At 38.4% G+C, this 14,828-nt stretch overlaps 2 protein-coding genes across 2 annotated transcripts; both read left to right on the forward strand.

The window, feature by feature from the left end:
* Positions 1–5: 5 nt before the first annotated feature.
* Positions 6–2,535, forward strand: LOC137947018 (transmembrane 9 superfamily member 11-like). Its single transcript, XM_068793312.1, has one exon. The coding sequence runs from the start codon at positions 397–399 to the stop codon at positions 2,362–2,364; it is 1,968 nt and encodes a 655-aa protein (XP_068649413.1). The 5' UTR covers positions 6–396; the 3' UTR covers positions 2,365–2,535.
* Positions 2,536–3,847: 1,312 nt separating this feature from the next.
* LOC137947019 (adenylate kinase 5, chloroplastic) lies at positions 3,848–14,790 on the forward strand. Its single transcript, XM_068793313.1, has 20 exons — positions 3,848–4,153; positions 4,434–4,758; positions 4,842–4,949; positions 5,922–6,050; positions 6,124–6,258; positions 7,014–7,160; positions 7,383–7,457; positions 7,529–7,634; positions 8,014–8,066; positions 8,139–8,267; positions 8,503–8,538; positions 8,613–8,693; positions 8,792–8,930; positions 13,148–13,227; positions 13,334–13,399; positions 13,539–13,568; positions 13,660–13,769; positions 13,910–14,047; positions 14,254–14,283; positions 14,365–14,790. The coding sequence occupies exons 2-20, from the start codon at positions 4,555–4,557 to the stop codon at positions 14,387–14,389; spliced, it is 1,821 nt and encodes a 606-aa protein (XP_068649414.1). The 5' UTR covers positions 3,848–4,153; positions 4,434–4,554; the 3' UTR covers positions 14,390–14,790.
* The last annotated feature ends 38 nt before the right edge of the window (positions 14,791–14,828 follow it).

A 14,828-nucleotide genomic window follows, 5' to 3' on the forward strand; every position in this document is an offset into this window, starting at 1 on the left:
AAGGGTAAGAAAGACGAAAGAGACGAGGGAAACGGAGATAAATACGGGATCTTGCTCTCCTTCTCCTTCCGCGTGTCCGGGTTCGGGAGATTGATCTGCATCTCTGCAGTTTCTGCACTGCTAATGCTGTGGTGGATTCGTTCCTCCTCTTTTTCCTTCTCTTGTAGGTTAGACTCACTGAATTGCCTTCTCGTGTGATTGAATTTCACTTTTTTTTTTTTTTTCTTCTCGTTATTTCCGGGATTATCGTCTTGCTCTAGATCTGCAGTTAGCATTTTGAGATTTTGTGTTGCCACTTCTGTAAAGCCCGTTGTTATTAGGATAGTTGCAAGATCTTGGTTTTTTGCTACCCATTCTCACCTGGGTTGCGCCTAGATCTGGCGGAAGGTGATCAAGATGGGTGCTTTTGATGGGTTTGGTTTCTGGGTCTTGGTTGCTTTTCTATTTGTTGGGTCCGGAGATGGATTTTATCTCCCTGGAAGTTATCCTCACAAATACCAAGAAGGTGACATTTTGTCAGTGAAGGTTAATTCTTTGACATCCATAGATACAGAGATGCCCTTCAGCTACTATAGTCTTCCTTTTTGTAAACCACCAGAAGGTGTCAAGGATAGTGCTGAGAACCTTGGTGAACTCCTTATGGGTGATCGAATTGAGAATTCTCCTTATATATTTAAGATGAATACCAGCGAGACCGACATCTTTTTATGCCGCACTAATCCTCTGACGGCCGATGAGTTCAAGCTCATGACGAAACGAATTGATGAGATGTATCAGGTGAATTTGATCTTAGACAACTTGCCTGCAATTCGTTACGCTAAAAAAGATGAGTACTTTCTTAGATGGACAGGTTACCCTGTTGGAATTAAGGTCCAAGATCTGTATTATGTGTTCAATCATTTGAAGTTCACTGTTTTGGTGCACAAATATGAGGAAGCCAATGTGGCCCGAGTGATGGGGACGGGTGATGCTGCTGAGTTGATGCCAACAACTAAGGGATCTGAGGTTTCAGGCTACATGGTTGTTGGGTTTGAAGTGGTACCATGCAGCTACCAGCATGATGCAGAGTCTGTGAAGAACTTGAAAATGTATGATAAATACCCGTCTGCCATAAATTGTGACCCCTCAACTGTGGCCATGACTGTGAAGGAAGGCCAGCCTCTGGTTTTTAGTTATGAAGTTTCATTTGTTGAGAGTGATATCAAATGGCCTTCAAGATGGGATGCATATTTGAAGATGGAAGGGTCAAAGGTCCACTGGTTCTCTATCTTAAATTCACTCATGGTAATTGCATTTTTGGCTGGAATTGTTCTTGTCATCTTTCTCCGAACAGTAAGGAGAGATTTGACCCACTATGAGGAGCTAGATAAAGAAGCACAGGCACAGATGAATGAGGAGCTATCAGGGTGGAAGCTTGTGGTTGGTGATGTGTTCAGGGCTCCAACCAATTCCTCTCTTCTATGTGTGATGGTGGGTGATGGAGTTCAAATCCTTGGGATGGCTGTTGTGACTATTTTATTTGCTGCACTTGGTTTTATGTCACCGGCCTCTCGTGGAACTCTTATTACTGGTATGCTGTTTTTCTACCTTGTGCTGGGTATACTAGCAGGTTATGTGGCTGTGAGGCTTTGGAGGACAATTGGATGTGGGGACTTTACTGGTTGGGTTTCAATTTCTTGGCGGGTAGCTTGCTTCTTCCCTGGTATTGCTTTTCTGATCTTAACCGTCCTGAACTTTCTACTGTGGGGTAGTCATAGCACAGGGGCAATACCCTTCTCTTTGTTTGTTATTCTTCTCTTACTTTGGTTTTGCATCTCAGTCCCACTTACCCTTACTGGTGGCTATTTTGGTGCCAGAGCACCTTATATTGAATACCCAGTCCGTACCAATCAAATCCCTCGTGAGATCCCTGCACAAAAGTATCCTTCTTGGTTGTTGGTTCTTGGCGCTGGGACCTTGCCATTTGGAACTCTCTTCATTGAGCTCTTTTTCATAATGTCTAGTTTGTGGATGGGCCGAGTTTACTATGTATTTGGGTTTCTCTTCATTGTGATGACTCTCCTTGTCATTGTCTGTGCTGAAGTATCGTTGGTCCTTACTTACATGCACCTCTGCGTGGAGGATTGGAGGTGGTGGTGGAAATCCTTCTTTTCATCTGGATCTGTTGCCATTTACATCTTCTTGTACTCCATCAACTATCTCGTGTTTGACCTGAAGAACCTGAGTGGTCCTGTGTCTGCCACTCTATACCTTGGATACTCACTCTTCATGGTTCTTGCAGTAATGCTTGCGACGGGCACAGTTGGATTCCTTTCATCCTTCTGGTTTGTGCATTACCTGTTTTCTTCAGTGAAACTGGATTAAACCCAGAACAGAAGAGATTATATGGCTGCATCGATGGCGAGCTGGCCGAATCATCCTGAGTTTCATGCTTTTGAGAATCTTTTTTGGGTTTATGTTGTTGGGACGTTATGAGGAAAATAATCTATTGTTTTCTCTTATTCATTATAATTAGATTACGATAGATTGATGGTCTATTGATGTTTGCTGGTCAGTGTATTTGGGTTAATTTTTTTGTATTTAGCCATGAGGGTCAATGAAGTTAATCAAATGTTCCTCTAATTCGGAACATTTACCGACACGGTTCACCCGTCCGCTAAATGGACCTTGGCAAGTATTTGAAAAACGAATTTCACATTCTCCCTCCACTCGTCCCAAAAAAACCACCAAGCGGTTAAACCTTCCATGCGCCCGACTCCTCTCCCACTCTCCTCGTGTCTCTCTGCCAAAACCCTACCAGAATCTTCTCTCTTTATTTTCGCACAGATTGTGACGTAGTGGGATAACCTGCCGGAGTTGCTGGGAGTCGATTTTCTAGTGTCTCGACCACTGCCACCATCTCGAGCCGCAATCCTTGGTTTGCAAGCGATGCCTTTCCATTTCGAACCGCATCAGATCCTCTATGAGCCTCTGTGGTGACAGACTCCCGGCTCCCCAGGCAGTTTTCCCTTTCTTCCGCAGATTTTCCCACCTTAAACGCGTCGAAGTGATGGGTCTCCAGCCGGATCTTGATCTCCTCCTGCTCGAACTCTCCCGCTCTGATTTCACGCTCGAGTCGCTTCATCTCTGCGACCAGAATCACTTCCCAGAGTTGGGAGTGAGGGAACTTGGCATGAATATGAGGACGCTAAAGGTATTCGCTTGCTCTAACTTCCGTTTATTGAAGGACCAGGATCTGGTTGTGATCGCGGATGCGTTCCCCGTGTGGGACGAGTTGGATATCAGTTCCTCTGCCCACTTGTTAGGACGTTTGGGGAACGGAAGGGATGGGGGAATTTGCAATTAGGGCTCGGGGACTCCGCTCGACCTCTCTGGTAACCATCTGCTGACGAATTTTTCCGTGGGCTATCTGTTCTTGAATTGTCCTCTACTTAGAGAGGTCTCCGTTGGTGATTGCTTACTCATCGCTGCTAATGTTGTTTCATCTTCTATACGAAGTAGTCCAAGCGTGGCTTTAATTCCCTGGCTGTTCACGACAATACGCTTTTCTTAATCTCAGAAGCGAATTTGAAGCAGCGAAAGCTGGTCCTGGCCGATAGCTATGACTTCACATTTGCCGGAATATCTCGGTTGGTGCAAGTATCTGAATCTCGAATCAGCCTATTTCCTCAGAGACGAGATGGCTTTAGCCCTAACCCCATATTTTCGGAATTTAGTCACTGTGAATCTTAGTTCATGCGATCGTCTCACGTTGACCTCTTTCGTCAATCTTGTCCTTGTCTGGAAGACATCCGAATGGAGAAAACTAATCTAGCCACTGGACGTGCCTTGCAAGATATAACAAAAAACTCAGAATAAAGACACTTAATTTAGCGTCAAATAGGCTTCTCTGTGACGAAACGCTCTCTGGAATAGCAATTGCTTGTCCAAACCTGAAATCGATCGATATTAGCCATTGCTGGCGCATTACCGATGGGGGGATTAGGGAATTCGGTGAGAGCTGCTGGCAGATCAGAGACATGGATATAAACGGATGCAGTGAAGTAAAGACCCTCGGCGGCACTGGAACAGCTCAAAATTGGAGATTTTGAAGGCGCATGAATCAGGGATTGGAGATGATGGCTGTCCATAGCACACATAAACCGGCGTGAAGGTGGCGATTATTTTGTACAATAAAATATCTTCTTTTTTAATTTTACATAAATTTATGATTTTTAATATTTTATTTAATTAATATTTTAAGAGTAAAAATTTAGATATTAAAAAGTAACAGATTAAGCATTTAGATATTATATATTAAAATTTTTGTTTAAGTTTTTTTTATATATTTAACGAAATAAATAAATTTAATTTTTTTTTGTATTTTATTAATTATTTTGTTTATATATTTTCTGTTATACTAAAAAATAATTCAATTTCACTCTTGTGTGAAGATAACGAGAAAAAAAATACCGAACTTGTGGCCAACTACTACTCACTCCTGGTCTTCTACACAATCAATAGAAGAACTTTGGCTTCTGCTGCTTCTCTTTCCCTGAAAGGTCTGTGCTTGAAATGGCGTCAAATGCTGCAACTGGTATTCATACTCACAAACTGTCTGGTTCTTGTCTCGCTTTCTCGAACACTCCTGCTCTCTCTTCTTTTTCTTCTTCATCATGTTCATCGTCTCTTCCCTCCCTTCGTTTTCCTATTTCTCACGGTTGCGAGTCTCTGCGGTTCATTTCCAAGCCTCGTTGTACAGACCACCGCGCACAGAAGGTATAAAAAGATCTGTTTCGGTTAGTTTCGAAATGAATTCGGTTCTTCCTGCGTTTAAATTTAATTTTTGTTAATTTCCGTAGGTACTTAAAGGGAGGGCAAGTTGTTCGCTTAGTGAACCGTTGAAGGTGATGATCTCTGGGGCACCAGCATCAGGCAAAGGAACGCAGTGCCAGATGATCGTCGAGAAGGTGAATTTGGCACTAGAGTTCTTCTTCTAGCGATTTTAAATGCCAATGTTCAAATGGTCCAACCACTACCAAATTATGTATAATTTGAAAAAAAAATCCATCTTTATCGACATATAAGTAGTTGCTATGTCCTAAGAATTTCTGAGCGAAGACATTTTAGTAAAGGGCATTTTAAGTAAAATTGGGTGCTAATGATTCTGAAACATGAGCTTCTGGTTCTTCTGGTTAGAACATCTAAGACAGCAAACTGGCAACATTTGTCGATTATTGAGGGCAGAGAGTTTCTTGGATTGTAAATGTTTCGTTATGGGGAAGAGGGAGTGCTTGTGGCTTCAGAAGGTGCGATGCTATGAAATTCCTGGGATTGCAGGAAGTTTCTAATTATGTTTTATCGATTCTTAGTATATACCCTTTTTTTATACTGGTGAAAACTGTGTTTGTGTCTGCCTAGGTATTTAGATGGTCCCATCCAGTTGCCAAATTGATGTTCACCATTGTAGTTTCTTTGGATTATTTTATTTTATTTTTTGTAACTCTAGCCTCTTCTTGGCAGCTTATTGCTGTTACTGATTTCCTTGTCCAATATGAGGATAAATTTCTCTTATGACGCTAAAGGAGCCTAGTAGTTCTTTTGTCCAGGTGTTTGGACATTACTGTAGGTTTCTTCTGAAAGGTGACAACTTTTGTTTTTAGCCAGGAATGAAGTCTTTTATTGTTTTCTTCTGTTACTTTTTATATAAGTTCCGGTCATTTGGCTCGTTTGGAGAATTAAAATTTACATCTTTTATTAGCAATTGAACATTTATTTGGTTTTAAGAAGAATCAACCTGGACTGCCTTTCATTTTTTCATTGCTTTAAGTTTTTCAAGTTTATATATATATGTTTTGATTTTGTAACGAGAAACATTAAGAAATGGTGTTTATCTTTATGCACATGGCTCTTTATCGTTCTAATAAAGGAAGTTGACCCAGTTTGGAATAGTGCATATATCAACTGGAGATCTCTTACGAGCTGAAGTGTCTTCAGAGACAGAAATTGGAAAGAAAGCCAAGGAATATATGGAGAATGGCCTCCTTGTTCCAGATGAGATAGTTACAGAAGTATGCCATATATGTATTATCTCTTCTACTTTATCTTTCTTTCAAAATGGGACTAAAACTTTTCTCTTTATAGATGGTGATGGCAAGGTTGTCAAGGAAAGATGCAAAGGAGAAAGGTTGGCTTCTTGATGGGTACCCACGGAGCTTTTCCCAAGCACAAAGCCTTGAAGAAAGAAATATTAGACCCGACATTTTTATTGTGTTAGATGTATGTTAATCAGTTTTCATTGGCTGATTGCATGAGATACTTCATAGTTTTGTTTATTGCTGCTAAGTTATTGTCTATAAACATGATATAATTCACTGTAAAATGATAGGTAATGTTGCAGTTAAAATGTAGTTGCTCAATTTTTTCTGCCCTCATTGTGATTAATTAATGTTGTTTGTCTCATCCGTATGACTTAAAAAGTTATTGGTGAACTGTTATTTTGTTTGACACTGTGGTGGAGGGATGCTCCATTACATTATCTGATGATACAAATCAGAACAAATGAGTATAGAAAAGAGAACTGAAGGACTCATGTGATTGGATATGTCAACATCAGACATTTTCATAGAATCAAGCCGAGCACCAGTCTTATGAATAGGATTTTTACCCTTTTCTGCTTTACGTTTTACATTTGGAGGATTCATATTTGAGCAAAGTTTGTTAAACATCTGCATTTAAGACAAGATTAGGATTTCACTTGTAGGTTTGAAGGACCATATTTGGTAGTCAATAAAATTATATTTTTATTATATATTTGTAATAACTGGTGCAGTAAGTACTTTCATTTGCATAACAAAACAAAAAGCATATGATAAATTGCATTTGCATTTATTTTAAATTGTTGATATGTTAAATGTTCATGCTCTGCATGCAAGAGTATATTGGAAAATGCATGAAGATTTTCAATTTGAATGTGCACTTTTCCTTTACATTTTTATTGTGTTGATCTGTTATAGAAGTTGCCTGTTACTCAGGTTCCTGATGAAGTTCTAATTGATAGATGTATTGGAAGAAGGATGGATCCGGCAACTAGGAAAATTTACCATATTAAAAATTTCCCTCCAGAGACAGAGGAAATCAAAGGCAGGCTTGTTACCCGTCCTGATGATACTCTTGAGAAGGTGGGTTAACTTGTTCTCTATGTGAATTCATCTTAGTGTTTTTTTTCCACACTTTTTACCTTTTCACTTTATATTTATCCATTCTGTTCTTTCTCCCTTTTGTTTTTTTGTCTTTTTTTATTTTTTTGAAAAGTTCATTTCCTCATAATTCATTTGTAAAAACCACATGCCTATTGCTGTATGCTCTGGCTTCTCACTTGTTTGCTGTCCACTAAATCTTAGGTTAAGTCACGCTTAGAAACGTACAAAAGAAATGCTGAAGCAGTCTCCTCAACATACTTGAATGTTTTGAAGAAGGTATCTTTCTATATAATTCTTCTTTATTGAATTTACTTTAGCTCTATTCTTCTCACTCTTTAACAACACAGATTGATGGAAACCGCCAAAAGGAAATAGTGTTTGGAGAAATAGAATCTTTTCTATTGAAAGTTCAGCAGGGAAAAGTAAAGACAAGGAAGCTGGAAGCTGGCAATGGTAAATATATGATTTTTATTGTTTATCCTCATATAATCTGCAATCCTGATTAGATATTGGTGTGTTTTAAACAGAAGGTAAGCTAGATTTATTTAGAATCTCATTCATAAATTGCAGATAGGAACTGTGATGAAACTGAAAATTTGTCTTTTACTGTAAAATCCTAGCTGAACTGTGTGGCTATAATCATCTGTGGCTTCTGTTTGGATCACATCAATATTTGATCTATCTTCATAGATTCATGTAAATATGGATAATAACTTTCTTATTCTTTTATTCTATAAAGTTTTCCTATTATGGATTGGTATAATGATTTGAGCTGTAACTAGATGTGGTGAAGGCCTCTTTAAGTTATTTTATTATTTGTGTTTCTTTTCAGGACAATCATTACTTGAGGGCAGTATGCATTCAAGTAAGGAATCCTCAAGCGAGGTATGGAAAAATTTTGAAACTTTTATCGTACTGTTTTGATATATTCACATTATTTGAATTTATTTTTGACAGGATCACTGGAGAGGAATTCCTACTCGGTTGAATAATATTCCTCATTCTAGAGAAATAAGAGAATATTTCTATTATGATGTGCTACGAGCTACCCAAAGAGCTGTAACAGCTAAAAAATCTCTATTGAAGGTTGGTTTTGGTGTGTGCATTGACATCAATTAGCCTAACATCATGAAGGACATATAGTGTTCATGGAGAATGTGTTGCACTGCTTACAGACATAATTTTTTTATATTAAAATAGCACTTTCTCTGCTGGATAATGTGCGGGCAGGAGATTAGATTCAAATGGTTCTAGTGACTATCTACGAGATTGTTGTCGTTACACTACTCAATCAAGAGTTTCCCATTTTCTTGATTTTCAGGTTGAAATCAATATTCCTGAGCTCAACCCAGAAATGGTAGGAGTCAATCTAATTATTTATTTGATATTTCAACATATTTGTTTGCGCATCTAATATGAGATAATGCCCAGGATGTTTATCGAATTGGAACGCTGATGGAACTAGTTCGAGTTCTTGCTCTTTCATTTGCTGATGATGGAAAGCGTGTCAAGGTTTCTTGGATTTCTTCTTCTTCAATTACATTCTCCTTTTTTTCTACAATTGGCTGTTATGCTCTATACACACTGTAATTTCTGATCCTTTTCATTAGGTTTGTGTTCAAGGGTCAATGGGTGAAGGTGCACTTTCTGGGATGCCGTTACAGCTCGCTGGAACTCGGAGGATTTTGGAGTTCATGGATTGGGGGAGTGATGGTGCAATGGGAACCTTTGTTAAACTTGGTTCTATAGGTGTGATGATGAATAGCTAAATCCTAGTGTATAAATATGAGGAGTTTGCTGCATGAGTAACTGAAGCATTTGTCACAAACATTATACTGCTCTTATAAAGTTTAACAAGTCTCCATTCCAGTTTCAACAGCCATTCATACATAATCTATATCTCTGTTAGATCTGCTTAAACTGAAGGAAATCAGTCCCTTTAGGACCTTATTACTTGATGTTAACTTTTGCCTACAACAGACAAACACTGGCAGTGTTCTTCAAAATCACTAAGATTCACTTCCTAACATAAGGATCAACCAGTAAATTGTAAAGTTACTTCCACTATGATATTGATTTCATCTTTCTTTCTCTTATATGTTACATTTCAGTTGCACTTTGGGGATATCTTTTCATGCATCTTGATTCTAGCTTTTTCTTTTCCTATTTCTTTCCTATTTCAATGAAATTTGCCCTTAATCATCATTTCATGACATTTTATGTGTAATCATTTTAAATTTTGTATCATTCTGACACAGATTTCTGATTTTCACCAAAAAGTAGGGTTTTATTTGATTTATAAGCTCTTTGTTGCCCCTGCAACCTCTGAAGTCCCTACACAGAAAGTAAGGAACATATTAATTTAGGAAAAGGATTGAAAGTAGATTAAGTGCACAGACAAAACTAAAAAGAGTGGAACAGAGCAGAACGAGATTGAAGATGAGAGAGATAAAAGAATTATTCATGAAGAAACGGAGGAGAGGAAGGCTAAACATGGCTCCCTATTTTGATATATCTAGTTATTAACTTGGAAATAAACGAGTTAGTAATATTGCCACTGAAACTTTAGTATGCTGTCAACATCTGAGGTAACCTAGAAACCAGTGATTAAAAGACTTTCTCCATGCATTGACTCTTCCCACTTGTAACTTTTTGGATAATGTAATCAGGGGTATTTTAGTCATTGTATTTATAGGTAAATGAGTAATTCAGTTACCCTCTCTCTTAGGTACCTTGGTAGAGTGTTTAAGTTAGTGATTTAATAAAAAGTGGGTCAGGGGTTGATTCAGATCCTAATCCTCTCTGGTATTCTCACATTGAGAAAACCAGAACTAGCACAAGACTTTTGCTTCTTTTCTGTTTCTCAATTAACTCTCTCTCTCTCTCTAGATTTACAATTTCTATATGGGATCAAACCATACAGGACATCTGTCTAGACCTACGCTGGGTTTGTGCCCTGTTGAATTTGTATCCTGTCTGTGTTGTCCATGTTTCAGACCTGTTATCTGTATGTGTAAGCCTGAAATGTTATCGTGTATATATATATATATATATATATATAATAGCTTAAGTGGGGAGGGGCATTATTGTAATTTTTGGGGTTATTTCTTATGAGACTATATGAGAGAAAGGGGGAAATCGGGAAAGGGAGCTCTCGAAAATCTCTGTGTAATATGAATTTTGGGGAAATATTTTGACATGGTATCAGAGCTTGGTTCGGAGGTTTGATTTTTTTTCTCAGAGCTTGTTCAACACCATCTGAGTTGCATTTGGCGATCATTGGCGAGTACTCCTTCGACATTTTCGGTGCTATCAGAGGTGGGTTATCTTTCCCCTCTTTCCCAGCTCGTCGGTTCTCGGTTCATCTTCTGTTGTGGGTTTCGGAGGTTTCTGTGTACATTCTTGGTCGTTGGATGATTTGTGTAGGTTCTGAATAGTCGCTGGATTTCGTTCTGTTGGGGTCCCGTTGGAGGAAAACGAGGAGTTTGTGTGTTTTTGGCGAGGTTTGGTGAGTTCATTAGGTCGCATGTTCCGTCTGTGTACCTTCAAGGCCGCCAATGGGTTTCTTGGTCGTTGGATTTGTGTAGGTTCTGAATAGTCATTGGATTTCGTTCTGTTGGGGATCCGTCTGAGGAAAATGAGGAGTTCGTGTGTTTTCGTCGAGGTTTGGCGAGTTCATTAGGTCGCCTGTTTCGTCTGTGTACCTTTAAGGCTGCCAGTGGGTTTCTTCGTCGTTGGATTTCCGTTGGATTTGTGTAGGTTCTAAATAGTCGTTGGATTTCGTTCTGTTGGGGTTTTGTCAGAGGAAAACGAGGAGTTCGTGTGTTTTCGGCGAGGTTTGGCGTGTTCATTAGGTCGCCTGTTTCGTTTGTGAACCTTCAAGGCCGCCAGTGGGTCTCAATCAGTTTTTCTTTCAGATAATTAGTGGTCAGATACAGTGCAAAAAGGTCAGTTTATTATTACTGAGGTAGTTATAGTGAGGAGAAAGGGGGCGTGTAGATTGTGCCTGTGAACATAAGCGTTGAAGACTATGGTTAAGCATTTTTTTTTCACTGGAAATCAGCTTTTGAGATTCATTCCTGGTGGCATTTGGAAATGCAGGTGTCCAAGATAGAGCATTGAAGGTCTTCCGGAAGAGGTGTTTTCAGAGTTTCATTTTCTTTTGGCTGTCGGGGGAGACCTATTACGAAGGTTGGATTTCGTTGGAATTTGTTGTTGCCGTTTGGATTGTATCATCTGAATTTTATCATGTCATTTGAAAGGTTAGACTCGTTCCCTATATGTTTCATGGGTAAAAATTACACTGCCTGGGAATTTCAGTTTCGTTTATTTGTTATGGGAAAAGAGTTATGGGGTCATATAGATGGGAATGATCCTGCACCTGGTGAGGCCGAGGCTTTGTCCAAGTGGAAAGTCAAGGATGATAGGGTCATGACCTGGATCCTTGGCTCCGTTGAGCCTCACTATGTCCTCTACTGAGGCCGAGTATCGTGTCATGTCTATTGCTTGTTCTGAGATTGTATGGCTACGTGGTCTTTTTGCGGAGCTTGAGTTTCCTCAGACTACTTCTACCTCTCTTCATGTTGATAACACTAGTGCTATTCAGATTGCCACCAATCCCGTTTTCTATGAACGCACCAAGCACATCGAGGTTGATTGTCATTCTATCCAAGATACCTTGGAGAGTCAGGTAATATCTCTTCCATACATTTTTTCGGATTTCCAAGTGGTTGATGTCTTTACCAAAGCAATGACTCGACAACGGCATCAATTTTTGGTTGGCCAATTGTTGTTGGTTGACTTGCCAGTATCCATTTGAGGGGGGATGTTATCGTGTATATATATATAATAGCTTAAGTGGGGAAGGGCATTATTGTAATTTTTTTAGGGTTATTTCTTTCGAGACTATATGAGAGAAAGGGGGAAATCGGGAAAGGGAGCTCTCAAAAATCTCTATGTAGTATTGATCTCTCTATGTAATATGAATTCTGGGAAAATATTTTGACATGGAAGTGAGGGGGAGTGGTAGTGAGAATTGTCTCACATAGGTATGTGTAAATACAAGATATTGGTTTATAAGATTGAACAATAGACTTGTTAATCATAATCTACATGATACCCAGAGTCCTACACTCAAGGATAAAACTCAATATCGATGGTTAGTAGGTAAACTGATCTATGCTACAATTACCAGGCCGGATATTAACTAGAGATAAAATAAGACATTCTCTATCTAATAGCCATACTATAAGAGAAAAATATAATGTGGAAAATATGGGAAATGACCAAAATACCTGGACTTATATTTTAACAAGTCTTACTAAGTGGCTAGTCATTTTGGGATGGAACCTGATTCAATCTTAACATAACTATATATTATATCTTTTCATTTCTTTTGTTTTATTAACAGTGGCCATGCAGCAAACTTGAGTAAGATACCTGTCTGCTGTCAACTCATACTGCTGACTTTGTACTACAATGATGATTTGTGAAAAGTATGCTTTTATAATCAACAATAACTCCCATGTGTTTACATCCCTCCATCTTTTTTTCAATGCGATTTTTTTTCCTTAAAGAATGACTCCATGCAGTACAAGATTCGTCTTTCGGCAAGAACTTTTTTGCTGGTTGACTGATTTCTCATTTTTCTCTTTACAAGCATAACTTAATTTTTGTTTCTGTATACATTGTCATGAATGAAAATGACAAAATTTTGGAAGGGTCTTATCTTTTACGAGAATTATAATTGACAAGGATGTTCTGAGTTAGTTTCTTAAGCAGCTGTTTAGTTTTTTCTTTGGATACATGTAGATTTTGCATTTGAGCTTACATGTTTCATAAATATGTGATGCAGAAAGAGAACATGTGCAGGCCTCCATTATGTTGTAACTACTGATGAAAATGGAAGAGATAGTTTTCATGCCTTCAGATTTTGTGGACTCATAAAGTCATTCTGCAATTGTTAGGTGCTAAGGAGGTTGATGAACAAGATGACATGTTTATCCTTGTGGCTCCTCAAAATGCTGTAGGAAACTGTATTATCGATGTGAGTAATATAGGATTTTTTTCATTGGTTATTTGACATGGAAAATTGTGACTGTGTCTCTTGATTTTATGTGGCCCATTTGATAACATTTCGTGGGAATCTGCAGGATCTCCAAGCAATGACCAAAGCAGCTGGCAGTCGCCCTGTTATTCTAATAAACCCTCGTCTTAAGGTTTCAAACTGATATCTGATTAAATTTTCTGCTAGTTCTTGTTTTTGCCTACTTTCTGTTTCACATGTGAACTAGAAGGAAGTTGGTCACATCATATGATTTTAGATATTACTGATTTCTCGTCATTTTATTTTTTCAGGATTTACCCGGTTCAAGTGGCATAATGCAGGTTGTGTGAAATATTTTTTGTTGATTCTTGCATTTTCAGTACTCTGCCAGTTTTTTAATAAGAGATTTTATATCTGACAATTCTTTTTCAGACAATGGGCAGGGATAAGAGATTGGAGTATGCTGCAACTTTTGAAAGCTGTTATTCTTTTCGTCTTTTGTACTATGCTGGCACTCAATACCCAATTATGGGTGCTCTGAGGTATTTCAATACAAATGATTCTGTTTTTTCTTTTAGTTGTCAACTACCTTATTTAGTTATACCATATTTAGTTCCTTTTGATATTTAAGTTGAAGTATTAATTACTTTCCTGCTTTCTGCAACAAATATCCACACTTCAGAATGTCCTATCCATACCGCTACGAACTTTACAAGAGGGTGGATGACCCCTCTGGAAAGGAGAAGTGTGTCATTCTTGCAACATTCCCCCATCGGCCGACCGGTGATGAGATAAATGATGCATTTGAAGGAAAATCTAGGTAAGCCGTTTTGCTTAATGATGATAACATCTATTAATAGCACATAACATTCTTCAGGGTATGTTGTTCTGCCACATGCACTTAGCACTGTTGTGGACGCATGAAACGTTGATATGATCCATTTCAGTTTCTCTTTTTCTATTGTTAAAATTAAGGTTGGAAAACCTTCACGTGACAAGTTTGCCTGATTTTGTGTGATCAAATAGGGACAAAGAGAAATCGGCTTCAGGATTCTGGTGTGGTGTTTCTGCTCCTAACTTGAATTCCTTATCCCGTTTTTCCTTGTTAAATCTAATTGACCCATTTCTGTGTTTTAGGGGCTTCTTGAGTGGGATATTATGAAAAGAAGAATATGACATTGTCACGCTTGCTGAAAAGCAAAGAAATCAGTTGCCATTCTGAAACATAACTGCTGGCTGGTAATGTCCTTTCTCATGAAGATCCACTGGCTGGCATAGAGAAACGGGGAAAATATCCACCAATCTCTTGGGATTTTATTCTTTGTTCCTCATCGATTATATAAGCAGCAATTATGTAAGCATATGTGCGGTAGAATAGTAGATTTGTTCCAGACCAATGCAGAGGAAAAGTGGGGTTCTCTTATCTTTTCGGTTTTAGACATTTGGTACCAGTATCAGTCTAGCACTTCAGTTTCCGTTCAAGATGCCAGAGAGACTAAGGGGAAAAAAACTTATTTGAGGTATATACTGTTTGTATTGAAATCTGAATTTTTTTACTGTTCATATGAATATATTTTATTTTTAAAAGCAAAATATGTTAT

This window comes from Aristolochia californica, unplaced genomic scaffold, assembly GCF_029961685.1.
Source record: "Aristolochia californica isolate CCGP_79_NKW_82.1479 unplaced genomic scaffold, dmAriCali1.0.hap1 SCAF_12, whole genome shotgun sequence".
Taxonomy (NCBI): domain Eukaryota; kingdom Viridiplantae; phylum Streptophyta; class Magnoliopsida; order Piperales; family Aristolochiaceae; genus Aristolochia; species Aristolochia californica.